This window comes from Vidua macroura, chromosome 10, assembly GCF_024509145.1.
Source record: "Vidua macroura isolate BioBank_ID:100142 chromosome 10, ASM2450914v1, whole genome shotgun sequence".
NCBI lineage: Eukaryota > Metazoa > Chordata > Aves > Passeriformes > Viduidae > Vidua > Vidua macroura.
The window spans coordinates 18,002,002-18,028,178 of NC_071580.1; the positions used below are offsets into that span (position 1 = coordinate 18,002,002).

Consider the following 26,177-nt stretch of genomic DNA (forward strand, 5'->3'; position numbering starts at 1 on the left):
ACTGACATAACAGTTTGACAACACAAGTGCATGCTTCAGGCTCGTGACCATGGATTCTTGTGCCTTTTTCTTTAAGGAGAGTTTGGTGAAGTGTGCAGTGGACGTCTCAAAGTGCCAGGAAAAAGAGAGATCTGTGTTGCTATCAAGACTCTAAAAGCTGGTTACACTGATAAACAAAGGAGAGACTTTCTGAGTGAGGCCAGTATCATGGGACAATTTGACCACCCCAATATCATCCACTTGGAAGGTGTAGTTACTAAATGTAAGTAGGTCATTTTCATGACAAGTCCAATTTAGAAGTCACTGAGAAATTAAGTCTGTGTGGTGTGTGTTGGCTTTTTTTTTTTTTTTCTCCTTCTTACCCTCTTTCCTGTAAAATGACAGATGGAACAGATCCACTGATAGCTAATAGGAGGAAATCAGTGCAGGACAAGTCATTAATCTTGTTGTCAGCTATAAATGGGTTTACGGTTTCAACTGATATTCTATCTGTAGGCAGCTTGTACAAGATTTTGTAGAGGGAATTAATACTGCAGGGGTTGGCTTTTTTTTTTTATCCCTTCTTGCTATGCCAAGCAGGCATCTTTCACATCTTTGCTAGACTGAGATGATTGTTACAGGATAGGCAAAAGCAGATGGTGAGCGAAGAATTCAAAATGATGGGGGAAAAATACCAAAACAAAACTACACAGTCATATGTTTAAAGTACAAAGCACAGATAGAAGGAGCAAGCCTTTGAAATGAAGCAAGCTATTTTAGTGTAAAACTTGCTTATTTGTTTTCTCTGGTTTACAGGTGTGCTAATTTCACTCTGCAGAATTTACCTGGATGATCTTTTTGCTTTGTTTGGGGTTTTTTAAGTCTGATTCTGCTTTCGAGAGTGACAGTGCTTGCTGGGTGCTGTCTGTAGGCTAGAGCTGAAAATGCATCTGTGAGACCACCAGTGCTTGGGTCTCACCTGACAAGGTGCCACTGCCATGGTGTAGGTATTGTCTCTGCTCCGGCTGCCCTGGGTAGCATGGTGGCAAAGCCTGGCTCTGATTGCTAATCCTAAAAGACTCTTTGGGTGTTGGGGCTCATCTCAGGGTAGCATAGAAAGCAGGCAATGATCTTGTGAGCTGCAGTCAGAGTGGACTTTGTGAAGCTCACCTTCTGCAGCATGAGGAACATGAATGGCAGGGTATTAATAGTGGGAGCAATTAAAATTTGAGATGGATGAAAAGTTGAAAAGTAAAATATCACTAGAAGAACAAAGTACCTCTCATAAAAGGTTATCAAAACCATCAGTTCCACTGTAAAACTCTGTCCCTCTTGAATGTCAGTGAGAGCTGATACTTACTTTGCCACTTTTGTTTCTGGAAATATTACCCCTGCTCATTTCTGTTGCTGTCTCCTGGTCTACCTTCTCTCAACAGTTGAAAATGGCTCATACAGTGTGTGGCAGTTTGCTTTTAAAGGCAAAGAGCAGTTGGGACTAATTTTGGCCATCCTTTACTGAGAGCCTCCTTCAAAACTAAAATTAAAATACAGTACTCTGTTTAAATTTGGAAGGTCTGAGTGTCTCTCTCCATGATTGTAATAACAAAGGGGAAGGAGGGCTGTGATCAGGCACGGTGTTGGCCTCAGACAGTGATTCTTTCAGCACCTCAGTAAAAGAAAGACAACAGGGGAATCTTTGTGTTGAAATCCCACTGAGGCTGGAAGCCCCTGAGCTGCTACAGCTCCAGCACTTATAAATGACTGTAGGTATTTGCATAATGCAGTTGTCAGTGAATTGAAATGATTGGGAATTTTCACCGAGGAGGTGGCAGCGTGACCTGGCAGTGCCCCGTTCCCGGCTCCCAGTAAGTGATGCTCACGGCTCTGTTACTGCAGGCTGCACTCCTGGGGAAACAGGGCTACTTAACAGCACATTTATCTCCATTTCTCCATAGGTTTTCTGAATGCTGTGATAAATGGATGCATTTAATAAACTGAAAATTAAAATGTGAGATAAATAGTGGTATAGATGGGGGTTGAGAGAGGCAGCAAAAAACCATGAATAAATTATTGGCTGCTAGTCAAGTACTTTAATAATTGACTCGCTGATGGTAACTTCTCCCTCCTCTTTCTATCCCCCCTCCCCTGCTAAAGAAGTGCCTGAGTAATGAAATTACATGTTAATGCACTGAAAGAGTCTTCCTTTTTTCCCTTCTACGTTGACATAGTATCTTTTGATTGAAGAAGGTTAATTAATACTCATTTAGCTGTATTTGTTCAGTGCAAGGGTGGCTGTTGCAGTTGCAAAGCATAAATGAAACAGTGCCATATGCAGATCTGGTTGAAGTTTTTCCTCTTTCTACCAAAGAATGCTTTCAAAGGTGTATTAGAGGGAGGATGATGTTTTAGCACATCCTTTTACTTAAGGATATGCTCAGCCAAGGTCACTCAGCCCTTCTTCCAGAGCAGTTTGCTTTATGCAATACCATTGCTTCTCTGCAACATTCCGTAATGGCATTTCACAGGCATGCTAGCTTGCATGGGACCAAACCAGTAATAATTTGGATACCAGCAGGGAAGGGAAGTAAAAGCAGGAGTAGTAAAAGGCCTGTAAAGGATAGGTTGGGACCGGAAAAGTGAAATAAGTAATGATGAGTGAAATAAGTTACGTATCGCACATAGATGTTGGACTAAGTGAAATGTAAAATGTTCCTACAGTCAGTCCCTATTGCATATGGTTTTCTAATTAAAAAGGTTACTTCAGAACCAGAAATCCCTGACAAATGAAGAGAAAAGAATCTTGGTGAAAGATGCACTGAGGTAGAAACTATTAGGGGAACTTTAAATACTGTAACATTTCATGGTAGGGTAATTTTTAGAGGTGGTTGTTCTGGAGCAGATCCTTGCTGGTGACAGAACCAAGGAAAAATTAAGTAGTTCTGGTACCTCCCATGCCAATATGCAATTGAGCTATTTACAGTCTGGGTGACCTGGTCTTTGAAGCCTTCTTTCCCTACAATGTTCCCTTATTCAGACCTGCTCCAGGAAGTAAAAGCTGAGTTTCTCTGGGACACCATCTTTTATTTAGGAAGAAAACTATAGTTCCTGTAGGTAAAGCATAAGAGAGAGGAAGGTTTGACATGCCAGACAGCACTGATTGTCAGGTGCTCATCTTAACAGTGCTCATCTTGGGGCTTGGGCTTTTGCCATTCGACCTTTGATGAGTTACTTCTGTACTTCTGCCATCGCTCTTTTGAGATCTTACCAGACCTATTTCTACAAATACCTGTATGTCAAATATGCAGTAGGATTTAACTCAGTGAAATAATTAGTGTTCCTTGTATGCGCCTATGTGTTCTCAGTTTTAGCATGTATAATCTTTATGAAACTCTTAAAGGCAACACCAAGCATTATTTGTGTATTTGCTGTTGTTTTAGGCAGGAGAGTGCCTAGAAAGCATCCCCCTGTCAGTAACATGGCATTTCTACTCAGGTTGCCCAGCTTGGCCCCTGGTGCAGCATGGGGAGCTGGGTGCTGCTGAGCTCTGTGCCCCATGTGTGACACAGGGCACTGAATCATTTTGCCCCTGGCTGACTTCACGAGGCAAATGGCTTTGGCTCATTTATAAATAATGAGGGAAACACAGAATAAAAACTCAGAATAGAGAAGGTTGAAAGGAACAGCCTGCATTTTTCATTCTTGAATCCAGTTGTCTTGGAATACCTTGTAGCGCCTGGCAGCTTTCAACTTGCCTAAAGCACTGATCTTTCAAAAAAGACAGAAAGACCAAAGCATTCACGAATATAATTTTCTGCTCTGCAAGCAATTTATTATAGTCAAGATTTTTGTCAGGTTTGCACAGATCTTTGTTTCTTAGTTCTCAATTATCAATTCACATATTCCTTAGAGAACAGGAGCCACTTTAGTTAAAGACCTTGTCAATGAGTCAACCCAAGGGTTAACCTTCCAAATGGGCCCATTAAATGTTTCTGTCCTGTAATATTTCATCTCTTGCTCCCCACAGCTGAGGCATAAGCTTGGTGCATTTCAAATTAAATTAGATTGTGTAAGCCAGGTGTCTTGGCAGTAAAATCATGTGCAAGCCATTTTTATCCCATTAACATTGGTGTTCATCAAGGAATTGTGTTTTTCTTTCTGCACACTCTAGGTAAACCAGTAATGATCATAACTGAGTACATGGAGAATGGCTCCTTGGATGCCTTCCTCAGGGTAGGTGATTTCTTCAAAAGCTAAGGAGATTTTATACTGGGAAACATCTTTTTCTTTTTCTTTTTCTTTTTCTTTTTCTTTTTCTTTTTCTTTTTCTTTTTCTTTTTCTTTTTCTTTTTCTTTTTCTTTTTCTTTTTCTTTTTCTTTTTCTTTTTCTTTTTCTTTTTCTTTTTCTTTTTCTTTCCTTTTCCTTCTCTTTGCACAGTTTTAAAGAAATTATGTTTGTACTTGGGAAATTCTGTTTTCTGGTGTTGCTTCTATCGAAAACCAGAATAAATATAAAGTGGAAGACTATAAAATAAATTAATTTTTAAAACAGTAGGATCTTAAATAATGTTTAATGTGTTTAATGTGAACAGTTCTGACTTGCTCTGTTTTTGAAAGCATTGCAGTGCTGTAGACTCATTAAAACCAGATTCATTGCAAACAGGATACTGCATCACTGAAAGCTGTGACAGAACCTCTGGGTTTTTGCTTTACTGGTGAATTATAGACACTGGTGAGGAGAGTGAGGAAATAACATTGCATTTTATTTGCGAGAAGATGGGAATCCACAGCTCTGCTCTTTGCCAATTTCAGCAGTGGCAATAATGTAGCTTTTAGCTTAATGCTCTGTGATTTTGCTCTTTTCCCCATATGCAGAAGAACGATGGCAGATTCACAGTCATCCAGTTGGTGGGGATGCTCCGTGGCATTGGCTCAGGGATGAAGTACCTGTCTGACATGAGCTACGTGCACCGGGATCTCGCTGCTCGCAACATTCTGGTCAACAGCAACCTGGTCTGCAAAGTGTCTGACTTTGGCATGTCCCGGGTGCTGGAGGACGACCCTGAGGCAGCTTACACCACACGGGTAAGGAGGGAAGGAAAATGGCCATGTTGTCGTGCCTGCATGTTGGTTTTGTCTGACTGCGTGGGAGGTGTCAGTGGTTTGTTTTAAAATAGTCTCCGTCACAAGTGAAAACCTAAATCACAACCTAAAAGTAAACATTGGCCCAGGCTCCATAGCTCCTATAAATTGATATGCTGTTGCTGCTACAGCAGTGGCCACGGCAGTATTTCTTTTCTGAGGATGTGACCCATGTATTCCTCTTGTTCCTTCATCATGATACAGCACGTGACAGGAATCTGATGCCAGAAATTAGAGCCTGGATTTCAGTTCCTTCTGATACCTACAAACATGGTTTCCACATGGCTGCTCATACTCATGTTTGATATAGCACGTGTAGACACACCACAGAAAAATAAAAAAGATGCATCCACTTTTGCCCATCACAAAGCCAATCATAAATTTGACCTAAATGATTTGGACTGGGGAAAGTGTTAGGCCAGCATTTCCATTTTTTGTTTCTTTCCCATTTTATCTATATTTCAGCATCCCACTGTTAGGTAATTTTGCTAAAGCTACTTTAATATGCTGCACATGGAATAGGGCTAATGCAAGTATTCTGGCCACAAAACAACATCCCAGCCATTACCAACCTTTGTACCAATACCTCTGATATCAACATACATGTAAAGAGAAAAATGCCGGTTTATTAAGTCTCCTTTTTTAATTGCTTATTTTCTTCATTTTAAAATATCTGCCATTCTCCATCTGTTCTCCCTAGTGCTGAGTTTGTTTGCAGCACTCAGATCTTACTGTTTAATCCCAACACTCATCCTTTAATGGATTCACAGCTCATTACAGGGAATGATAGACTCCTATAGTATTAAATGCTGGCCAGCCTTGATATCTCTCACTCATAAGGGTGGCAAGTGGAAGAAGCAGAAGCAGAGGTCTGAAAAGCTGTATTCAGGGAAATCAGAGTTTAGACAAGCACACAAGGGCAAAACAGAAATGGCTGAAAAGCTTCTCTTTGAATTCAGCAAGTGAAGATATGGTATTGTTGACTCTCAGGAGTAAACTAGAGAGAGTCAATGACATTTGCTTTGCAGTCATTGTCTTCATTTGGTATCAGTAATGAAGGATCAGGGATATTTGGATTAACTCCACTGTGCTCAAGCAGCTAAATATAAAGAGCTTATTGACAATTTTCAGAGTGACAACCATGTATAAACAATGTCAGTGCATCTGTGTCTGAAAGGAGGAATAAAGCTTTTGCATAACCAGAGAGGCTGCAAGAGAATGCAGTTTTTAAAGCAACAATTTTAAGAAAATTATGTGTTCTGTTCCTGTTAGTAACTCAATATAAGTGAGAGAGCATCTTGTAGTCACCAAGGCACATATTGCCACAACCTGATTCACAAAGGGCCTGATGCGAAGGCTGAAGCAGCCAGGGGAAGGACCCCTTTTGATTTCCCTTGGCTTTGGAACCAGTCCATATTAAACACTTGAGAGATATAGTAGAACAATATACTATTAAGTATGCACACACTGCACTCAGTTATGGATAAAAGCTATCTAGGAGATGTCTGGGAAAAAAACTACCAAAATAAACTTAATCAAAGAAGCATAAAAGCAAATGAAAAAAAAATCCAAAAACTTTTGTTCAGCTTAAGTCATTCCCCAGATGGAACTGCAGGAAACCAAAAGCTCAATTAAAAACACCTTGCATATTAGCATAAACAAAAGGAGAAATCTCTGGCCTGGGATCACTCAGCTAAGGCAAAATCAGATAAACAGGATGGAGTGAGTTCCTTTTTAAACAGTGTGGGACCTCAGTGGCCCAAATCAGATGGCCAAGTGTTTTTATTTGTTAAAAAAAAAAAGTATTGTAAGAAGAGGCAGATTTCTCCAACAGGTATCAAAAGCAGCCTTGTACCCTGGTTTGGTGTTGAACTCCTCCTCCAGGGTCTGAGAGCCCAGAGGTTTGCTTGCCTTCTCACATCTCTGGCAGGAGTTGGGCTATTGCCCATGGGAAACACCAGTGTATTCATAATTCTTCCCAGTTTATCCTCTCTTTATTTTACCTTTTTGAAAAGCAAAATGTTTATAATCCCATTTTTCTGAAACAGGCCGAACAGGTCAGACAGGCAAGCAAGGAAATAGTAATTAACAGCATGTACTTATTTGTTTTGTCAACGAAATCTCTAATATATAGTTTGTAAAACCCCTGGCTTGTTCTCAGGCTTCAGCATAGCCCTAAGCAGAGATCTCTTGGAGGGCTGATAAAAATACATTTAGCAATTTACTGGTTCTCCTTCTCGTGACTAAAGCAAACAGATGGGCAGCATTGCCTCCTGGTTGGATCTGACAGCTTTATGGCAAGCAGGAGAGAAAGTGGATGAGATTTTCAGAAGGGATCTGGAGCTGTACACAAAAAACCTTGTTGTACTTTGAATATGTAGAACAGTGTCACCATACACACCACTGCATCAGTGCCTCACCAGCCTGTGGTTCCTTTCCTTGGTGGCAGGGTGGCAAGATCCCCATCAGGTGGACAGCTCCCGAGGCCATCGCCTACCGCAAGTTCACCTCGGCCAGCGACGTCTGGAGCTACGGCATCGTCATGTGGGAGGTGATGTCCTACGGGGAAAGACCTTACTGGGACATGTCCAATCAAGATGTGAGTGTCCTTCTGGGCTTCCCCTGCCTTTCCCCTCCCCATGGCTTCATCTTTGTCCTTAGATGTCTGCTGATGTGTTTCTGTGGCAATTGCTATATAGCTATGTTTATTCCAGGCTTTTAAAAGGATGTCGTGGATGGTAGGCTCCTGTTTTCTCAGGGAACCTCTCTGGAACTAAAGTTCCTTGAGTACTTCAAGCTTTGTCTAAGCTCACAGAATAGGGGATTCTCAAGTTAGGGTTTATACTTTGTGCATGGGGTTTATTTGGTTTGGTCTTTCAAATGTAAAAAACATAGCAACTAAAGAAAAATGGAGGAAAGAGAAACTAATATATTTAAACTGTCAAATCGTAATACTGTCAAGAGAAGGAAGATTTGAATGTTCATATTATACCTTGAGTTTACTGAATGTCTTCAAGAGAAAAACACTTGAATTTGATTGGGCTTCCTATTGGTAGTTAATTCTTGAAGCTCCAATGTGCTTATAACTCTTCCAGGTGATTTTACTTTTTGAAGGATATCTAAATCAATGCATAGAAAATCCAATTCTGATCATCAGTCAGAGCATCCTTGTGACAATGGCATAGATGCCCCCTGAGGGCATTAAAAAGCAGCTTTTGTAAATGACCATTCTTAAATTATGCATGTCCTGTTTAACCGTACCATCTGGAGTACTTCAGTGTGTTCCAAGAGGGACTGTGCACAATGGCTGCTGTTCCAGAAGAGTATTTAATAATAATGCTAATAAGAGCTTTTGCTAATAGAATTTTTATTAAATGAAAAAAAAAAAAAATCCCAATGAAAATGAGTCTTAGATTATCCGTAATTCTTTTCCCAGGGGATTTACAAGCAAGTAAGGGAAGAAGAAAATTGTAATCTGAATATACAGTCATGGGAGTGGTTAAGGCATTTTACAAGTCATCTGCTTTCTTCTGTAGATCTGAACGTTTTCAAAGAGTGTCTAGATGTGGATGGCATTTAATCTAAATGGGGGATATAATTTTAATTTCCTTCTAATGTGAAATGTCTCTTCTGGCACCCAATCTTGCCTTCCTTTTGCTAACAGGAAGTCATCAAGACTTAGCAAGAAAATAAAACACCAGATGTGTCTCGGTTATATCAGGCATGTCTGCACAGCGCAGTGGTGCTCACTGCAACAAACAGCTGCTTTTATTAGAGCTCTTTATGTTAGGCTGGTGTTCACTACGACTGTGCACTGCTAAACCACGTTGAAAAGCTGGCTTGAACAAGACAGGGAAAGCCAATATTACTGTCTGTGCACACTCTTTACAGTCCATAGCATAGACATACTTTTTTTTCTTCCTTAATGATGGCAAGAGCAGTGCTTCTCACAACAAAGCAGAAGTGGACTTCAAATTATACTCAGTGTCTGTTGAACCAAGAGAAATCAAAAGGCTCTTCATACTTTCTGGAGGAGTGAGAGCCACTTTATTTGTGGTCACTGAATAGCTGTTAATAATGCAAGCATATCCCTCACCTTGTCCTCCCAGTGGATTTTAGCCACTAATTGGACAAGTCCAGAAGGAGAGAATTCAGTGCAACTCAGTCTCTGAGCACTCCTGGTGTCTAGTCTCATTGTGAGTCCTGCCAGCGGTATCATATTGATTAATTCAGATCTGAAGGCTCCTGGGTCATGTCCCTGTCATGTCAGAATTGAGTTCTGGTTGTGTCCCATTCTCCTGAGAGAGCTAAGAAGCCATTAGAGCCTCTGGAGTGCTTTTTAGAGGGTTTGAAGTGATTTCAGTCTGAGTTTCTCTGGGTTCTGTTAAATATGAAATACATACTTAAGATGTGTTGGACTTCTGTAAAGCTGCACAAAAGGGTTCCTATCTCTGCATTTCTTGGCTCAGAGCATACAGCAGTGAGAGAACAGGTTCTCTGCAAGGCCTCTCTTACTGACAGAGATGAGCTAGCCTGGGAGGACAGGGGGAGGGAGAGATCTGCTGTATCTTAAAAATGATGGGGAAAATACAGTCTCAACATACTGTACCCGAAACTGACTGATAGTAAAGAGTTGCTGTAGAGCTGTTGCTTCTCCAGCCCTCTGTCCAATGAGGCTAGTTGCTTATTTCTAACCAGGGCTCTTCTGTCATCCCTGTATTCTATGTGCTTTTTTTGTGACAAATTGCCCTGCTGCATCTGATGTCTGCTCTGGCTACACTTTTAGTTTTGAGTTGTTGAGGAGAAATGACAGTTCTGAGACCACCAGCTGTCTGAGTCCGAGTGCAATTTTCCGTGGTGTATCACTTAACTGGGGATTTGTCACCGTAGTCTGGATGGCCCTAGGGTAAACGGTACTCAGCTGGTGGACTGAGCCGTGTCTGATGTTCTCCAATGTCTTCCTAATTGTGCCGTTTGCAGGTGATCAAAGCCATCGAGGAAGGGTACCGGCTGCCCCCGCCCATGGACTGCCCCATCGCCCTCCACCAGCTGATGCTGGACTGCTGGCAGAAGGAGCGCAGCGACCGGCCCAAATTTGGGCAGATCGTCAACATGCTGGACAAGCTCATCCGCAACCCCAACAGCCTGAAGAGGACAGGCAGCGAGAGCTCCAGGTCAGCCGTGCTCTGCGACGTACCAGGGAGTGCAGGGGAGGTGGCACAGGGAGTGCAGGTGGCACAGGGGGTGCAGGTGGCACGCAGCTCCCAGGGCCAGCCTGCACAGCAGCCGCTGCTCTGCGTGGGTGAGCACAGGGCTCTGCTGGCTCCGTGTGGCCCCTGGGGCACCCAGGCTTGCCAGCCCTGCCAGGAGGAAAGGGGAGTGAGCAGAGCTGCTGCTGGATCACACCAATGCTGAGTTTCCAGCACAGCCTGAAGCAGGTCCTGACGCAGGCAAGCTCTGTTGAAAGGCAGTTTGCTGCTTCTTTTCCCTTCTCCCCCTGGTGAAAGGGCTTGAGTGGGTAGGGTCACCTCAATCAGTGCAGCTAACAGGAGTGATGTGGTTTTCTGCAGGAAAAGCACATCATCAAGTTTTATAAACCCTAGATTTGTGTAGGATTTGCAAATGAGCGTTACAGCATTACAGCCAACGCCTCGCGGGCATTGGGAAGGTGTGGATTAATTTTTATGTGAATTTGAATTTAATTTTGTGGAAAGCCAGTTTCATGTCTCCACCGATCCCGCATTACATTTGTTTTGTTTGCTAAGCATGGTGTACTTGGTACGTGCAAGACAAGTGCAGCAGGAAGGAAAACTCCCAGAGTTGTAGGATAAAACCAAAATAGCTTTGTTGGGACAGATCAACAGTTTGTGTAAGCTGGTGAAACCCTGCTGAAGTAATAGGAGCTTTACTGATCTCTACCAGGTCCATTTTTTCCAAACGTCTCTGCTTTGTCAGGTAGATTTGCTTACAGCAAATATGGGAAAAAAGTTTAAAAGAAACAAGGAAGATAATAGAACAATGTTTTTTAGTAGGAGAAAAGGTACAAAAATATGCATTAGACAATGCAAAATTAAGTTTCTTGAATCAGTGGGGGAGTAACAGAGATTCTGTCTCAGCCTCCAACAGAACAACATCCTTTTTTAAGCTTGTATGTCCCTTTGTGAGTCTTGCTTACAATGTATGTCACCAGAAGAGGGATCATTAACCCTGTGAGGCCGCTATTGCCACCTCTTCCAGATTGCCCTAATTGCACTGGGAGCCTGGCAAAAATGTATCCTCCCTCGAGGCTTAAATAATTTACGTGGTGAGAATCACAGTATGATCTGCTGTGATCATTTGGTAGAAGAATCACAGTATGAACTCCTCCATTTTGCTTTCTTTTCAATTTACGGGTGCTCTTTGAAAATATAGAGGTTTTCCAATAGTTAATAACCTGTTCAAGGTCATTCTCTGTGTGTGTGTGTAAGTTAACAGCCTATGAAAGGTCATTTCACGTTCATGGCTGTTTATAAATATTTTTATTTTCTTCAGCATAGGAATTGCAAATATGCATATAACATTATTAATATATGACTTTATGCTTAAAGCATAATTATATATAAATAGGTTATCATCATTGGTCTTGTGTTAGATAATGCAGTGAAAGAGTTTAACCAATTATTGCCAGCATGTACTCCATGCCTCAGGCAAGACCTAACCATGCTATTGCACACCTAGTCTTTGATGATGTGCATTTTCAAATGAATTGCTAAATGATAATTGTTTTGATTAGATAGATAACAGTAATTTATAGTGCTTTAATGAAACTGTGACTTATGATATACATGAAATAGTAAATGCAATATTAATAAGAGAAGAAAATGTTGTAGAAATAATTATTGGCAAAACTGTGCAAGACAAAATGAGAAGCACATTCCACAGCGCAAACAAAGATCAAAGCTCGTGTGATTCCCGCCACTCCTGGCACACACTCGGTCAGGAATGGATTGATTAAAGAGGGGATTAACTCCCTGCTGTCCTGAGTTTGATTGAATGCACTGAGCAGACCTAGCTAGAAGCAGGAGTTATCTGAACCTGCCCAGAGTTTAACCCTCCAAACCAGTCTGGCAGGGTGTGAGCTCCCAGTTCTTTGCACATACTTCAGCAGTGTTTCTGTAACTGCTGAGCTGAAGTCTGACGCACGCAGGGTTGGCAAGGTCTGGCACTGCTGCCCATGAGACACAGACCCAGCAGGCCAAATGCCTTCTAGCATTGCCATTTTCTTTGTTTTGGAGAGTAAAAGCATTTTCTATGAAGTTGCTTGTATCTGAGATGTAAATCATAAGCTGTACTGTGGTTCAAATTAGATCTCAAACCAAAAATAGAACCTCCGGTCAAATTCATTCTTAGGAAAAATTGGCCCATTACTTTGCATCTTGTTCAGTTTCTTGCATTGATCTGAGTTGATGTGCAGAACCACCAGTTTCTTTGGGCACAGCCTCTTGCCCTTGCTTTCCCTCATCATTGAGGTTAATTGCTGCAGAGACCAAACTCGGGTTTGTGGTTTTTGATCCAGCTGACACCATTTCTCTGTCCTTTCACTGTTTGGCATCCAGACCTAGCACAGCCCTGCTGGATCCCAGCTCCCCTGAGTTCTCGGCGGTTGTTTCTGTCAGTGACTGGCTCCAAGCCATGAAAATGGAGCGATACAAGGATAACTTCACAGCTGCTGGCTATACCACCCTAGAGGCTGTGGTGCATATGAACCAGGAGTAAGTACTCAGCGATATAACAAAAAAACTGGTAAATCTGGATTTAATCAGCCTCTCTTGCTTTGTGCTGCATATCATTACAGTCATTAAAGGAATGGAATGCCTTTCATTTGGATGGAGGATAACTTTAAAATGCCTCCACAATGCCTCCACTTATTTAATTAAACATTTCTGTACATCTGCTTTTGCTAATGCTGCTTGCGGTTGACTCCTAATATTCTTCTCTGCACCAGCATCTGAGCCACCATTCTCAGCCCCTTGTTCTCCTCTTGCCTTCCACAGGGACCTGGCCAGGATCGGGATCACGGCCCTGGCGCACCAGAACAAGATCCTGAGCAGCGTCCAAGCGATGCGCACCCAAATGCAACAGATGCACGGCAGGATGGTTCCCGTCTGAGCCAGCACTGAATAAACTCAAAACTCTTGAAATTAGTTTACCTCATCCATGCACTTTAATTGAAGAACTGCACTTTTTTTACTTCGTCTCCTCGCCCGTCGAAATAAAGATCTGCAGCATTGCTTGATGTACAGATTGCGGAACCCGAGCGTGTGTGTTGGGAGGGGCCTCCAGAAATGACAAGCCGTCATTTGAAACCAGACCTGGAACAAATGGTTTCTTGGAACATACTTCTCTGTTGATCAATGATATGTAAAATACATGTATCTATATAAATATAAAGTCACATTCAAGTTTTGATGCTATGTTTGCTGCCAGATACTGTGCTTGAAAAACAACAGCATTACTTTTCTTCTCCCTGTGACCTGTAGGATTACAACCATAGTGTTTTATTTGTGGGTGAAACCACCGTTGTGTATCTTTCACTGGAATGAAGAATCTGCCCTAGGATATTCTTTGCAGACTTGATGCATCACTAACACCTTGCAGAAACCTCAGTGAGAATATCATGTGGCTAATCAGTGCCTGCCAGTTAGTGATCTACCCGTTTATGGGCTTGAGACGTGAAGTGACCCACCCTGTGGATTACTGGACAAAACTGGACTTCTGGGGAGGTTCTTGGCTGTTGTGCCATGCTGAAGCCTACCACTGAAAGACTTTTGTGACCATCTTGCCAGTAGTCAGCTGTTGCAATCGTGGCTGTGGAGCTTTCAGACTTCTTTTCTCTTTCAAGAAACTTACTCCCTTTGCCATGTCATGGAAGGTCAGTGGAAGTACTGTGTCCAACATATTCACGGTGCTTTATTTTGTAAGCTGTGCCAGGATTTCATCACTGTTGGGGGAAAATAAAAACTGCTGTGGTATGATTTAGGGTTCTAACTGGTTTGTAAGAATCTGTGCTGGTTTCCCAGACTAATTGCTGAGCCTTTCCCATTGTTTGCTCTATTTGATGGCAGTGAAAATTGCACTATCTCAAATTGCTCCCAAGCTGTTGCCTGTAGGGTGTGCAGACAAGGTGTAGGAGCGTCTTAGGGCTCAGCTCGGTGCTCAGAGCTTGACCTCATTTCACACTGAGAGCAGTAGGGATGCCCTTATGTTGTGGATGGGGAAACTCAACATGAACGGATGCCACAGTGCAAAGTACAAATAGTCATAAATGCACCAAGAAGAACCAAAGACTTTTCCTGCATTCTCATGAACAGCAGTAAAAGCAGTATTTGGGTTTTAGAAAGATGCGTTTCAGTTGTGGTGTCAGTGGTTTTATGGGAAGGGGAGCAGAAAAAAATGGGATAGAGCATGCAGCCTTGCAGGTTTTGTGCAATATGGGTGTCAGGCAGGGTAACAGCTCGTGCACCGTGATCCTTTTGGATCAGTTGTGGGAACCAAAATCCACTTTGAAAACCGGCCCTGTAGGGTGAGTATCTGGGATTATCAGGGCAGCTGTGGGTGTGTGAAAGCCAGGTGCAGACTGCACAGCTGGGGCCTGGCACCCCTCTGCAGTTATGGCCAAGGAGAGGGAGCATGGAAAAGCTGCCTCCTCTAGGGAATAGATGGAAGTTGAGTGGCTTGCTAGGTTGAGGAGACTGCCATGGCAATGTGGTTGTCCTCAGCAGGTCACACAGGATAAAGCTTTATCCAGTAAAGCTCTGAACAAACTGAGGCTTGAATTTATTTGTCATGCAGCTTTTATTACTCTTTTTGAACAGAGTATGTAAGTTAGATTCCTTTAAAGTCCTTTTGAGGACCAAAGTGATGAGATGACCTTAGAAAAAAGATGGGCCACTTACTCTGTACTGAGCAGGAGGAGGATTTTCATGACATGTCCTTTAGAACTGACATTGCATTTCAGCTGTGCCAGGCACAATGTCAGAAAGGTGAGATTTATCGTTTAATGGCACTAAGACTGGTTCTTTAGTCTATAATATTTTGGTCCTACTCCACACCTGACAGCAAATTCAGAAATGATTTAGTGGCTTTATAGGTCAAACTTTCTTAATAATTGAGTTTATTCTAAATCCAAAACAGTTCACTCAGTTGGACAAATCACACATACTGTATTGTCACTCACATCACTTTTTTTGTCACTTTTAACAATAAGTTGCTGATTTTAACCACTGACTTTCCCTCACTTCCAACTCTCTGAGAGAACAACTTGTTCTGAATATGAGATGCTAAATTTGGATCCTGTCAAGTCATGACAGCTCAGTATAAACTGTTCTGCAGTATTACTTATAAAAGCTTTTCCATTTCAAGAAATTTAAGATTTCCTTAAAAAATCTACTTAAACCAGCATGTTTTAATGTCACTTTGCTAGGCAACATAAGAAGTAGTTACTCATTTTAAAGACCTGACATTTGTACTTTCGGCAGGAAAAATTCTTCTGCCTCTCAAGTGCAGAGATACTTGAAGTTTCCTTGCTGTAAATCTGTTGCATTCTGTTGAGTTCATCTTTTTTATCTAAAACCAAAATACACCCAATTTTCTGGCCAGTTTGTTAAATTGCTGTCTTGGAGTGTAGTAGTGGTAATTCAAAACAGTGCAATATTTTCCACACAAAATGGAAAACTGTGTCCCTATAGAATGAAAACTGTGAAGGCAGCCCAGATGCTGGGTTTTCAGCACTGCCACTCGTGGTTGTGTTTCCTGTGAGATAAAATATGGCCAATGAGGGGCATCCACTGGAAAGTGATTTTAGCTTGAAGAGAGCAGACTGAGGGAAAAAAAGGTGGCCCAAGTAAGTACAGATAGATAGATTGGTTGATTACATATGTGTATGTAAGGTATGCCATGGAAGCAAGATTCTGAAATAGAAGGAAGAAGGACAGGGAAGGCAAAGGGTTCCCACCCTTTGATCGCTGCCATTTGGGCAGGTCTGGGTTGTCTGTCTTGGTGCATGTGGTTTAATACATTTAATTTGGTTTCTCTTTTTGTGCAGGCAGGTGGATTTTGCTTTCACAGCCTCGTAGCCCGTCCTGTTGATCACATTTGACCATGGAGGAACACAGACTAAACATGAAGCCTTCTGGACCCACAGTTGCGTCTTCCATAGCACTGATTCTGGAAAACACGTGCTGAACAGTCATCGGTCCCCGAAGAGAGTGTGACTTTTACTGTCTCTTTTTTTTTTTCCTGGGCCACCCACTCCGTTGTTTTTTTCCACTGAGCGATAACTAACTCGTTAAGACTCAGCACCCAGTTGTCACTTGAGGAATGTACTGTGTCAAAGCCCTGCAGACTTCTGGATTTTGTTTTTCCTCCTCCTCTGCTTTCTCTGCTTACCTTTGGTTTTATTTATATATTTTGTTGTTGTCTCTCCTCATTCCCCTGGCTGTCACCACTGCATCCCGGATGAATGAAGGTGACAGAGCACTACACATCTTACCATGGACGCCAGGCCAGGTGCCACAGCAAAGAACCCAGTTCCTGTGAGCTGCCTGTGTACATTGCTGAAGTGACATTTACACTAAAGGTGCCATTGCAGTGATATAAATATATTTTTTTCCTTGAATGGATTATTATCTCCTCCGAAAGGTGCGTACGTGTGCTTGTGTGCGTGTGTTGGCGTGCAAGTCACCTCGTGTGTAGAACTGCCTGTGAATGTGCCCCAAACACCTCTGTCCTGTGAGACCAGGCTGATAGCTCGTGTCTGAAATGATAGCGAGAACACACACATTAAGAAAGTGTTGCAATTTCTGTATCTGTAAGTGTATTTTTTAGCTGCCACACTAACGTTGTTGAGTAGTTCTGCAGCCTGAAACAGGGGCAATTTCAAGTTAGTTTTGGAGTAATGAATGCAGGATCTAAAGGGTGCTAAAGGTTCTTGTTAAGTGTTTATTTGTACTAGTGCCCTGCTCATGACCAAGAACAACCAGTTTCTCAGTGGCAGGGTGCTGGAGGCAACACCTGCATCTCTACCCACTGGTAATCCTGAACTGAATTCTTACGTAGCCTTTTTTATCTACAAAAATAGGATTTTAAAGACTTGTTGAATGCTAGCAAATATATGCAGTTCTTCCATTCACAGAAGCTCCTTGCTCTGTGTGCAACGTAATAATCAGAATACTTCCCTGGTTCCCAGCACAGATAAGGAACAAAAATGCAACAAGACCTGTAAAGCTAACAGTTAGCAAGAGTTGTGCAGTGTGTCCTGTTCCTTGTACAGCTGAAGAGCAGTAGAAGAGCAGTAGAAGACACTCTTTGCTCCGTGGCCCAGGGAGCAGTGCTGCAGCATGCTGACACTACCTAGGAGAGCTTGCTGTGTTTGGAGAATCCACCCTGGTGTAGCATGGGGCAGCTGGAGTGGAGCTGAGTGCCTGCACCCAGGGGACACAGGGCCACGAGCAACTGGCAGGGGGCAGGTGGCCGTGCTGCCCACGTGGCCCAGGGGTTCTCGGGCACAAGTGGGGCAGTCTGGACGTGCAGCCCTGCCCAGAGCTGTGACCTGGTGTCCCGAGGTTGCTCCTGTTCCCTGTTTCCCCCCCTTTGTGGTAATTCCACCTGCTCTGAAGGAGGAGAAGCAGCAGGGCTGGCAGGGAAGCGAGGGGAGCTGGGCATGGCAGGGCACCAGGACGTGCCAGCTGTGCCATAGGTGGCCACAGGCTGGGCCACCACAGGCTGCTCCAGACACTGCTGCCCTCGGGGACAGGCCACTGCCGGCTTGTCCCCCACGACGAGTGTGTTCAATTGTCCTGCTCACACACCAATGGTTGATGTTTGTCCGGGTTTCTTGCTGTGCTAATTTTGTGATGGATCTTATGTATTAAAAATATATATGTATAAAATACAAAAAAAAAAAAAAAAAAAAGCTGGTAAGTAACCAGTAAACGGGACTTAAAAAGCAGTATTTTTCTTTTATGTGACATTTTCATAACCAGAAAAAAAAAAATCTGAAATACTAATCAGACAAATAAAAAGAGAGTGCATTTATTTTTTTGTATCACTGCAAGTATGTTGGAATATGCAAGGACTGTGTAAATTAGAATGTATGAGGCATATTATAATTTAGTTCATACTGAAAAATTCTAACAGCATTTCTTGGTTCGTGCATTTGAACGATCTCTGGGTTAGATATATAGATTTTTCTATTTTGTTTTAATTTGTAATTTTTTTCTCCCTCCGTGAATTTTAGGTACACATAACTTATGTCATTTATTTATGGTCTTTTATACCTAGTTTGTAAAATTGTAAAATAGCAAACAATGCAAACATTTGCATTTGAAAATAATAAAGTAGTTGCTGTACAAACCTGAAATTGACTATTTCTAATTATTGCATGTTGTTTTTAATCTAGAGTGTATCCACAACAGATACAGGTAGAGAATTCAGAGTAACAGTCCTGGTGTTTGCCCCAAAGGGATTTATTCTCTTCAGCAGATTTCAGATTTCCTTGCTGCTGTCCTGAGCCGTGGTGTCTGTGATGTGGGAAGGGTGCTCGGTAATAATATCAGTGATCCTTCCTTGGAGACCAGGTGCTATCCATGGGCACTGTGCCTGAGAAAAACCTACAGGGCCATAATTTTTCATATTCATGTCTGGGATTGGCTAGGGATAGTGTCCCTCCCCTGCTCCCCAGCTGGACCTTGCCTGAGGTCAGATGTCCTTGGCAGAGCTCCCTCATTTACCACCGTGTCCTTTGGCCAGGCTGTCGCCTCTCCTTGCAGCCATGGCCTTGCTGCTGAGTTTCTGCCCACACTGCTCTGCTCAGGGGCTGCCTTTGCCTGTGCCAGTGGGCTCGTGGTGAAGACTCGTGGAAAGGTGTCAGGAGCAGCAGAAAATGGAGAGGGACAGTTTCCCTGAGGAGGCCTCCACGCCAGGACCTGAGAGCATGGATGCTGTGGAAAGGATGTTGCTGTGTGATGGCTCATGGGCGTGGGAGCCAAGGGTGCAGTGGCCTCAGCCATCACCTCTACAGCAGGGCTGCTGCTTAGTTTGGGATGCACAGAACTTTAATTACCCAAATTACACATGTACGCCATTTGTGGGAAGCAAAGAAACAACGGTGGCTCTTGTAGAATTTTCTTTAAGATTTTGAGCTATTTGAAAAAGATTTTGAACCAGATTGGGAAAGACTCCAGTGATATCAGCAGAACAGTACTGTGCAGTGCTGGTGGCCAAAAGCCCTGCTGCTAGCACTGGGTGGTTGTGTTTTAAAAGCAAGTTCACCTTCTGTAGCTGGGTGAGGAGGGCAGCCAGCTGGGTGGTTCTGAGGTGCCCGGATCCAGCCAGTCGGGTACTAAGGGAGAATGTGTCATGGCTGGAGAAACAGATTTCATTTCACATGCACAAAGATGTTCTAAAAATTGTTTCGCTTCATTGTGAAATGAAAGAAGAACCTTTACATCTTTTTTTTAAGAAACAACTGTTTCAAAGTGTCCTTTGAGGGTTGAACACTTGGGTCCTTCCCCTCCTTCTGCTGATTCTCTGCTCTCTTCCCCTTTTAGCTCCCAAATCTAAGAAATCATCCTCTAGAAACTTTTTACTCCAATGGTTTAATTTACTTCCAAGTATATGGATTTTACTGAAAGATTTCCTGGCCAAAAAATACATTTTTTTTTTTCTCCCTACCCCTCCTTCTTTCCACATATTTATACAGCATCATGAGGCAAGTGAATCTATTTCCACATAAAGCCTATATATTTGCATTTCATTCATGGTGAATGTCCCTGTTCTTGAGCTGAGCAAGAAGTGGTGCAAAAAACAGATGTGGGGGCCACTGTAGACGTGTCAGGAAAAACAAAATGTTTTTTGACAATTGCAAAGCAAAAAAAAAAAAAAAACAAAAAAAAACCCAAACAAACAAACAAAAAAAAACAACCACACCAAAAAAACCCAGCTTGTTATGCTCTAAATCAGCAACATGATTAAAACTAGAGCTGGGTTTGAGGCCTTGACCTCAGTTATTTTACCCTTTCCCTTGCAGGGAAGTACCCTTGGGCCATTGACTGATCCTCTATTGAATGGGTTACAGACCCCTGACATACCTTATTTCTGGCAGTGGCCCTGAACATAATTCTTTGTTTATAGGAGCCTCTGAGAAAGTTATATGAACATGTAGACTTTTAAAAGTAAAATTAAAACCTAAAGCATTTCATTCCAATCAGTTTAGTCAAATGTATTCTCCATGGCTGAATGGAGAGAGTAGCCACAGGAATATGCTATGTTAACTTACTTTCATAGATATACATGTCTGTATGTATGGGTCAATTACATCCCAGTAAACTGCTGTGGATTACTAGCCTTTAACCAGACCATCAAGAGATGATATAAATCCTTGTTTTTATAGTTCGCTTGAACTTACTCATTACTCCCTTTTATAAAATCTTGTAATTAATTAAATGGGCTGAGGCATTTTGAGACATTCATTTTTTGAAGACTATTTTTAAAATGAAAAAAACCCACTGGTCAGCAGAACAAAGCCATCATGAGGAACCCAGCTCTCCTCCCATTTCTGATGAGGTAACCAGCCTCCCCCAGGGTCAATAAGCATTTATAGGTGCAGGTAGGTGCCTACTGCCAATTTTTAATGATGCTGCTTGGCAAAGGGGTGCAGCAGCTCAGGTAATGAACTCCCACTTCCCACTTGGGTTTTCAGCCTTGCACTAAGCATCCTGCTGATGAAATTACCTGAACTCCACTCTAATAATCTTGGGGAGGGACTTTTCAGAAGCCAACCATTACAGCAAGAAGCCCCGTGAGCTCAGAGGGGCTGGAGAGCTGTGTGGGGGGACTTGCTGTGCTGCCCTGGAGCCTGCTGCAATCCATGCCCTGAGCCAGCCTTGGAGAGAGCTGCCTCTTCCTTCTGCCTCCCCTGCTCTGTGTCAGCCCTTGCTCACCATGACAATGTCACTGGGATGGTGAAGCAGTGTCCTGCCTCCTCCCCTCCAGCCACCGAGGTCTGACAGGGCCTGAGCAGGGTCCAAGGTGTCACAGGGACCCCAGGAGATGTCTCTGAGCTCCCTGGAGGGCTGGGATGAGATCCTTCACTCAGGAGCATCATCAGTGTTTGGGCAGTTCAGCAGCTGAGGTTGGACAAATCTTTCATGCTCTGGAAATGCAGATAGCAGGAGGGGAGTGGGCATTGGAGGTGCCAGTTTTCAGCAGGTTTAAATCCAAAAGCCCTTTAAGGATTCTGGCCTCAAGTCTTCAGAATGCTGTGGAGGCCTGTGCCCTCTCATTGCCACGTGCCAGTGGAATCACCTGCAAACTCAACATGTAAGAATTCAGCACAGGAGTCCCCAGGGAGAGCCTGGTTCATCTGCTGAGCACATTCACCTGTGTCCGAGACTTCACCCAGCCAGCAGATTCACAATGGGTGACAAGTATAAAAGACCATTTACTTCCACCTTTTTTTGAAAATTGTTAAAATTCTGTTTGAGAAAAGTGCTTCTAAAAAAAAAAGTGCTAAAATTGACTGTTGATATTCTTCCACAATTAAAGAGGCTGCTGGGTTGATTGAAGCAGCATAAATGAATGGTCTAGGAAAGGTGACACTGACAATTAAGGAAATAAGGATAAATGAGTTGATCTGAGCCTGCAGGTGGTATGAACTGATTTCACTGGGAGTGCCCTGACTTGCATCATCTTAAAGATCTAGTCCTTATCTACGTGCCACATGAAACTTAGGTAATTTTGTTTGTATATTTCACCAGAAAATATATTTTCAAGTGTGGTTTGGCAGTGACTCAAGCAGTGATAGCACATTTAGGTTGGTTTTTTTGTCTGTTGCTTTTTTTTATGTGGCCATTACTCATACAAATATTTGAAGTACTTGTTGAACAATACAAAATAATGGTATCCAACAACAGACAGGAGGGTTTCCGTGGAGCCCTTCAGCTCCTGGCTTTGTCAGCTTCTGTTTTCAGGTTCGATGGCAGAGGGGTTTTATTTGCCCAAATGGTTTGGATTGCAGCACGACATCCTCAGAGACCATTCTTGTCATTTTTGCAGACTGTCCCAGTGTTCCACTGTGGCTGCTGAAGAGGCAGGACATCTATGAGCCTGCAGGAGCCCTGGGAATGGCAGAGCCAGGATCAGCAGCCCTGAATGAGCTACCTGTTGAGTTCTCAGTAGCACCAGCAGGGCAGGGCTGGCTCAAGAGTTGGAGATTCACCCAGGCTGATGCTGTCCCACACTGTGCACCTGCAGGGTGGCCCTGGGGAAGGCAGGCAGGAGAGCCCAAGCAGTGGCAGCTGCTGAGCATTTGCAGGCAGCAACTCCACTTTTCCTGTGCCCAGGGACACTGCTCTCTTTAGTGGATTCAAAAAGTGATGTCTGTAAGCTTTTCTTCCACAGATGCTGCTTCACATTTCACCTGCTTTTGTCTTCAGACCAGGCTGCACCCTGTTAGGAGCCACTTTTGACTTACGCAGAGATTTGGAAATTGTTGGTTTTAGAGCCAGTTTATCACCCTGAACAGGTGGAAGACATCATCAACAATTTTTAATCAGCTTTGAAAGTGGGTGTAGTTGATCCAAGAACAAAAAAGCATTCACCAAGTACTAAATCCAATCAACTGTGGGTGACTGATTACTTTTAGCTTTCTTAATTGATTGACTGTGGCATTTCATTGAAGGAGCTATTCTGAAACCCAAGGAAATCCACACCAGTGTTTCAGTTCTCGGAATAGCTTGTAGGTGATGTGTTAAACCTGTTTGACTTCAACAGTACTGTGTGTTATAAGCCAAATATACAGATGGGTGTGCAAGAGCTCTGCTGGAATAATGGGTGGGTTTTTCCTCTTGCTTAGTAACAAGTTAAATGGTGGAAGGCATAGGTTTATGGATCCTTTCAAAAAAGGTTTGAGGAGTTTTTCCCAGTTAAAAGCTCCTAGTAGATGCCTAGTAGCATCTAGCAATGAAATTTTCAAAAAGAGGTTCCTTTCACCTCAACAAAATAGCACAAAATCTACCTGCATCTGTCTGTGTGTAAATGAAATTGCCTTTTACACACCCATGTGCATGAAAAGAGCTTTGTTCTGGCTGGCTGTGGTGCTGCAGCTCTGAGCACTGTTGCTCAGCTCCTCTGTGTCCCTGTGGCAGAACCCTGCTGAGGACACGCTGGACCCTGCAGCGAGTGGACACACTGCTCTGGAGGGTGTGAGCTCAGGCTGCATGGGCTTATCTGTCCCAGGGCTGCCCTTAGGACACAGTTCAGGCAGGCTTTGCTACACCAATGTCAGATTTTTCCCGGTATTTTACCTTACTGACAGCTACTTTTACTTGCACAACTGAAAAGGAGCCTGTCAAGTCCTGAAGTATGACTTTCCCAGCAATGTGTTCTAGGGCAAATCATTAATGCCATTATTCTTTTATTTTCAACACAGTAAGACAACTCCAGCTGGCAATGAATGTGCATAATACACAGTGATGCCTTTGGTATGATACAGAGCAACCTGTCAGAAGGTGACTCAGATCCAAGTAAAGGTACCAGCCCTCATTGAACAGGGCTCAGTCATCACCCTCAGCTCTCAGACCTGTCTGCTGATGGGTTGGGACCAAGGCTCTTGTGGGTTGATTGAGAACTTTTTTAAAAATGCTTTTGAACCTGGGAATTCTAGCCCGGAGTCTAACAATCAGAGTGCCTGGAGCAATCACCTCCCCTATGGAGCACAGACTTATTCCTGGGTCAACCTCATTTTACTAATAACAGGAAAAAATTCCTTGGGAGTATTTTAATAAAAAAATAATATCTACTTGTCATAAAACAATCAAGTCACATCAATCTGTTCCTGAGCTTGGCTTGAGAGTTGAGGTGAGACTGTTGATGTATTAAAATGAAATAAATTCAGTTGGCAAAATTCTGTCTCTGGGGCCAATTTTTACTTGTGAATAGGGGTAGTTTGGTTAAGGAAAAAGACAAATACACTACTGACATTGCATCTTTTTTCTACCCTGACTTTCAGCTGCATTATTTTTGTTTCCATCTGTGGATAATACAACAGGTTTTCTTCAACATGTCCTTTTCAAGGTGTATAAAATCAGCAGTGGTCAATGTGTATCTAACCTTTGCCAGCTGTGGAAATTATCCAAGGTGTATCACAGCTGCTGGGCATCTTTTAATTGCAAGCCACAATTACACTGCTCCCCTGCTCTTGGTTCCCCAGCCAGCAGCTGCTTGGAAGGGGAGAAAGAATTCACAAGGAGCAGTTCCCTGAGCATAAAAGGTATTTTTTCCCTTTTTGGGCTGGGTAGCAGGTCTGGGAGTTGTTATGGTATCAGGACATGCAAATGCTGTTTCCATGTGAATATGGAACTGACTCAAGTCCCTGCTGGCCTCACTGTGCTGCCAGGCTCAGCCAGGGATGCACCCGAGCCCTGTGTGTCTGGGACATCCCAAGGGACGATGTTCCTGAGCTCAGATGTTGGGGAGCAGCAGTCCTGGTGCTTTTGTGGTAGGTATGTTTTGTATCACAGCAAGCCTTTAGTCTGGCATTTGCTTGAGGAAAGCAGCAAGCAACAAACAAGTGTGGCTTAAATCAGAAACACCTGCAAAATGATGCAGGGCTTGTGTGTGTGTTTTAAATGAAAGTGGGGGCAAATTTTTTCTTGGCTTACAGTTTTGCAGTTTGTTGAAAAATTACATGGTCTCCATTCCCTCCTTGCAAAGTTAATTGTTGTCAAACCCTGAGCCAACTGAAATAAGCTTTTGTTTCTCGCAGTGGAGGAAGAAAAGCTGAGCAGGATCTGTTTATGTTCTGGAAGCAGACAGAGCCAGTTCTGGGCCTGAGCTCTGGTTTGTGTTGCCTTGATCAAAGACACCAGATAGAGCAACAGACAAAGCCAGAGCCTGGGCAGGGCTGCAGCAGAGGCAGTAGATGCACTTGGCAGGTTTTACCTGACATTCTCCTCTCTCCAGAAACCTGCATTTCATTGCATTAACTGTTAATTACTCCCCACACTGTTACCAGCAGTGCCAATGCTGAGTTTCTTCACCAGTGCCTGTGTCTCCAGTCCCTCCATGCAGACAACCTCAAGTCAAGCTTTGTCTGATGAAGTCCTGGTTTATTGGTTTTTCTGATTGCTTCCTTCCTTCATTCATCCAAAATTAATCATATTTCCTGTTCTTCAGCTCCCATTTATGTCTAGTTTTTTTCTTTTCCATCATTAAACCTCCTTCATCCCTCACTCTTGAATCTCCACTGGTGAGGAGTTTCCCTTTTCCCAAAGCACTGTGAGTTCCTGGCTGGCCCCACCACAGCAGTCTCAGGACTGCAGAGGTTTGTGATTGTCGTGATGACATGTGCAGAGGGCATCTGCAGCACCTACTGCAGATACAGATACATTTCAGGAAAAAAAGGAAAGCAGCTCTCCTTAAATTACCGAGAAATAAGGACAATGTGCTGCTGGGCACTGGAATGCTTCCTCCCTTTGCTCTCCAACAAAGCATTTGTCAAAGCCAGGCAAGTTCTGCTGTGTGTGGTTCATGTCCTGAGGAGGAATTTGCCCCCTGTGTGTGACTCAGGAGCATTATGTGGTGTTGTCAATGCACACAGGGCTGCCCAGGCACTTCCAAGTGTTCACATAACCCAAACAGCTCCCCAGCACAAGAAAAGCCACCAGATGATTTTTGTAATTCTAACTCTTATTTTCTTGCTGGAATAGAAATCTTTTGTTCACTCATCCTTTTCCTTATTGGGTCTAATTTTATTGATTGTTGAACAAATTTGTGCTAATGCTAAGCCCTTTCTGCTTGTATTAAAAAAGGGATTTCCATGGACTTATAAGCTTGCCTTTTTGAATCAGAGTGCCATAATCTTGGTTTATCTCATAATCTTTAATATCTCATTACCAGCAGGAACAGCATATGGAATCTTAAATTGAGCAACTGAAGGTCTTGGTCGTGAACAAATTGTGTTCATTGTAAAGTCTGAATCTGTGCAGAAAATTCCCCGTGCCTCTCCCATAGGTAACTGC

The 26,177-nt window shown here is 43.0% G+C and overlaps 1 protein-coding gene across 1 annotated transcript in view; it reads left to right on the plus strand.

Moving 5' to 3' along the window:
- The window catches only part of EPHA4 (EPH receptor A4), a 104,149-nt gene extending 85,632 nt beyond the window's left edge, over positions 1 to 18,517 (plus strand). Inside the window, exons 11-18 of the mRNA XM_053986106.1 lie at positions 77 to 262; positions 4,148 to 4,209; positions 4,852 to 5,061; positions 7,568 to 7,717; positions 10,099 to 10,292; positions 12,714 to 12,869; positions 13,152 to 14,029; positions 16,202 to 18,517. Coding sequence (XP_053842081.1) covers positions 77 to 262; positions 4,148 to 4,209; positions 4,852 to 5,061; positions 7,568 to 7,717; positions 10,099 to 10,292; positions 12,714 to 12,869; positions 13,152 to 13,266 — 1,073 coding nt within the window. The 3' untranslated portion in view covers positions 13,267 to 14,029; positions 16,202 to 18,517. The remainder of the gene's footprint in view (positions 1 to 76; positions 263 to 4,147; positions 4,210 to 4,851; positions 5,062 to 7,567; positions 7,718 to 10,098; positions 10,293 to 12,713; positions 12,870 to 13,151; positions 14,030 to 16,201) is intronic.
- Positions 18,518 to 26,177: the final 7,660 nt, after the last annotated feature.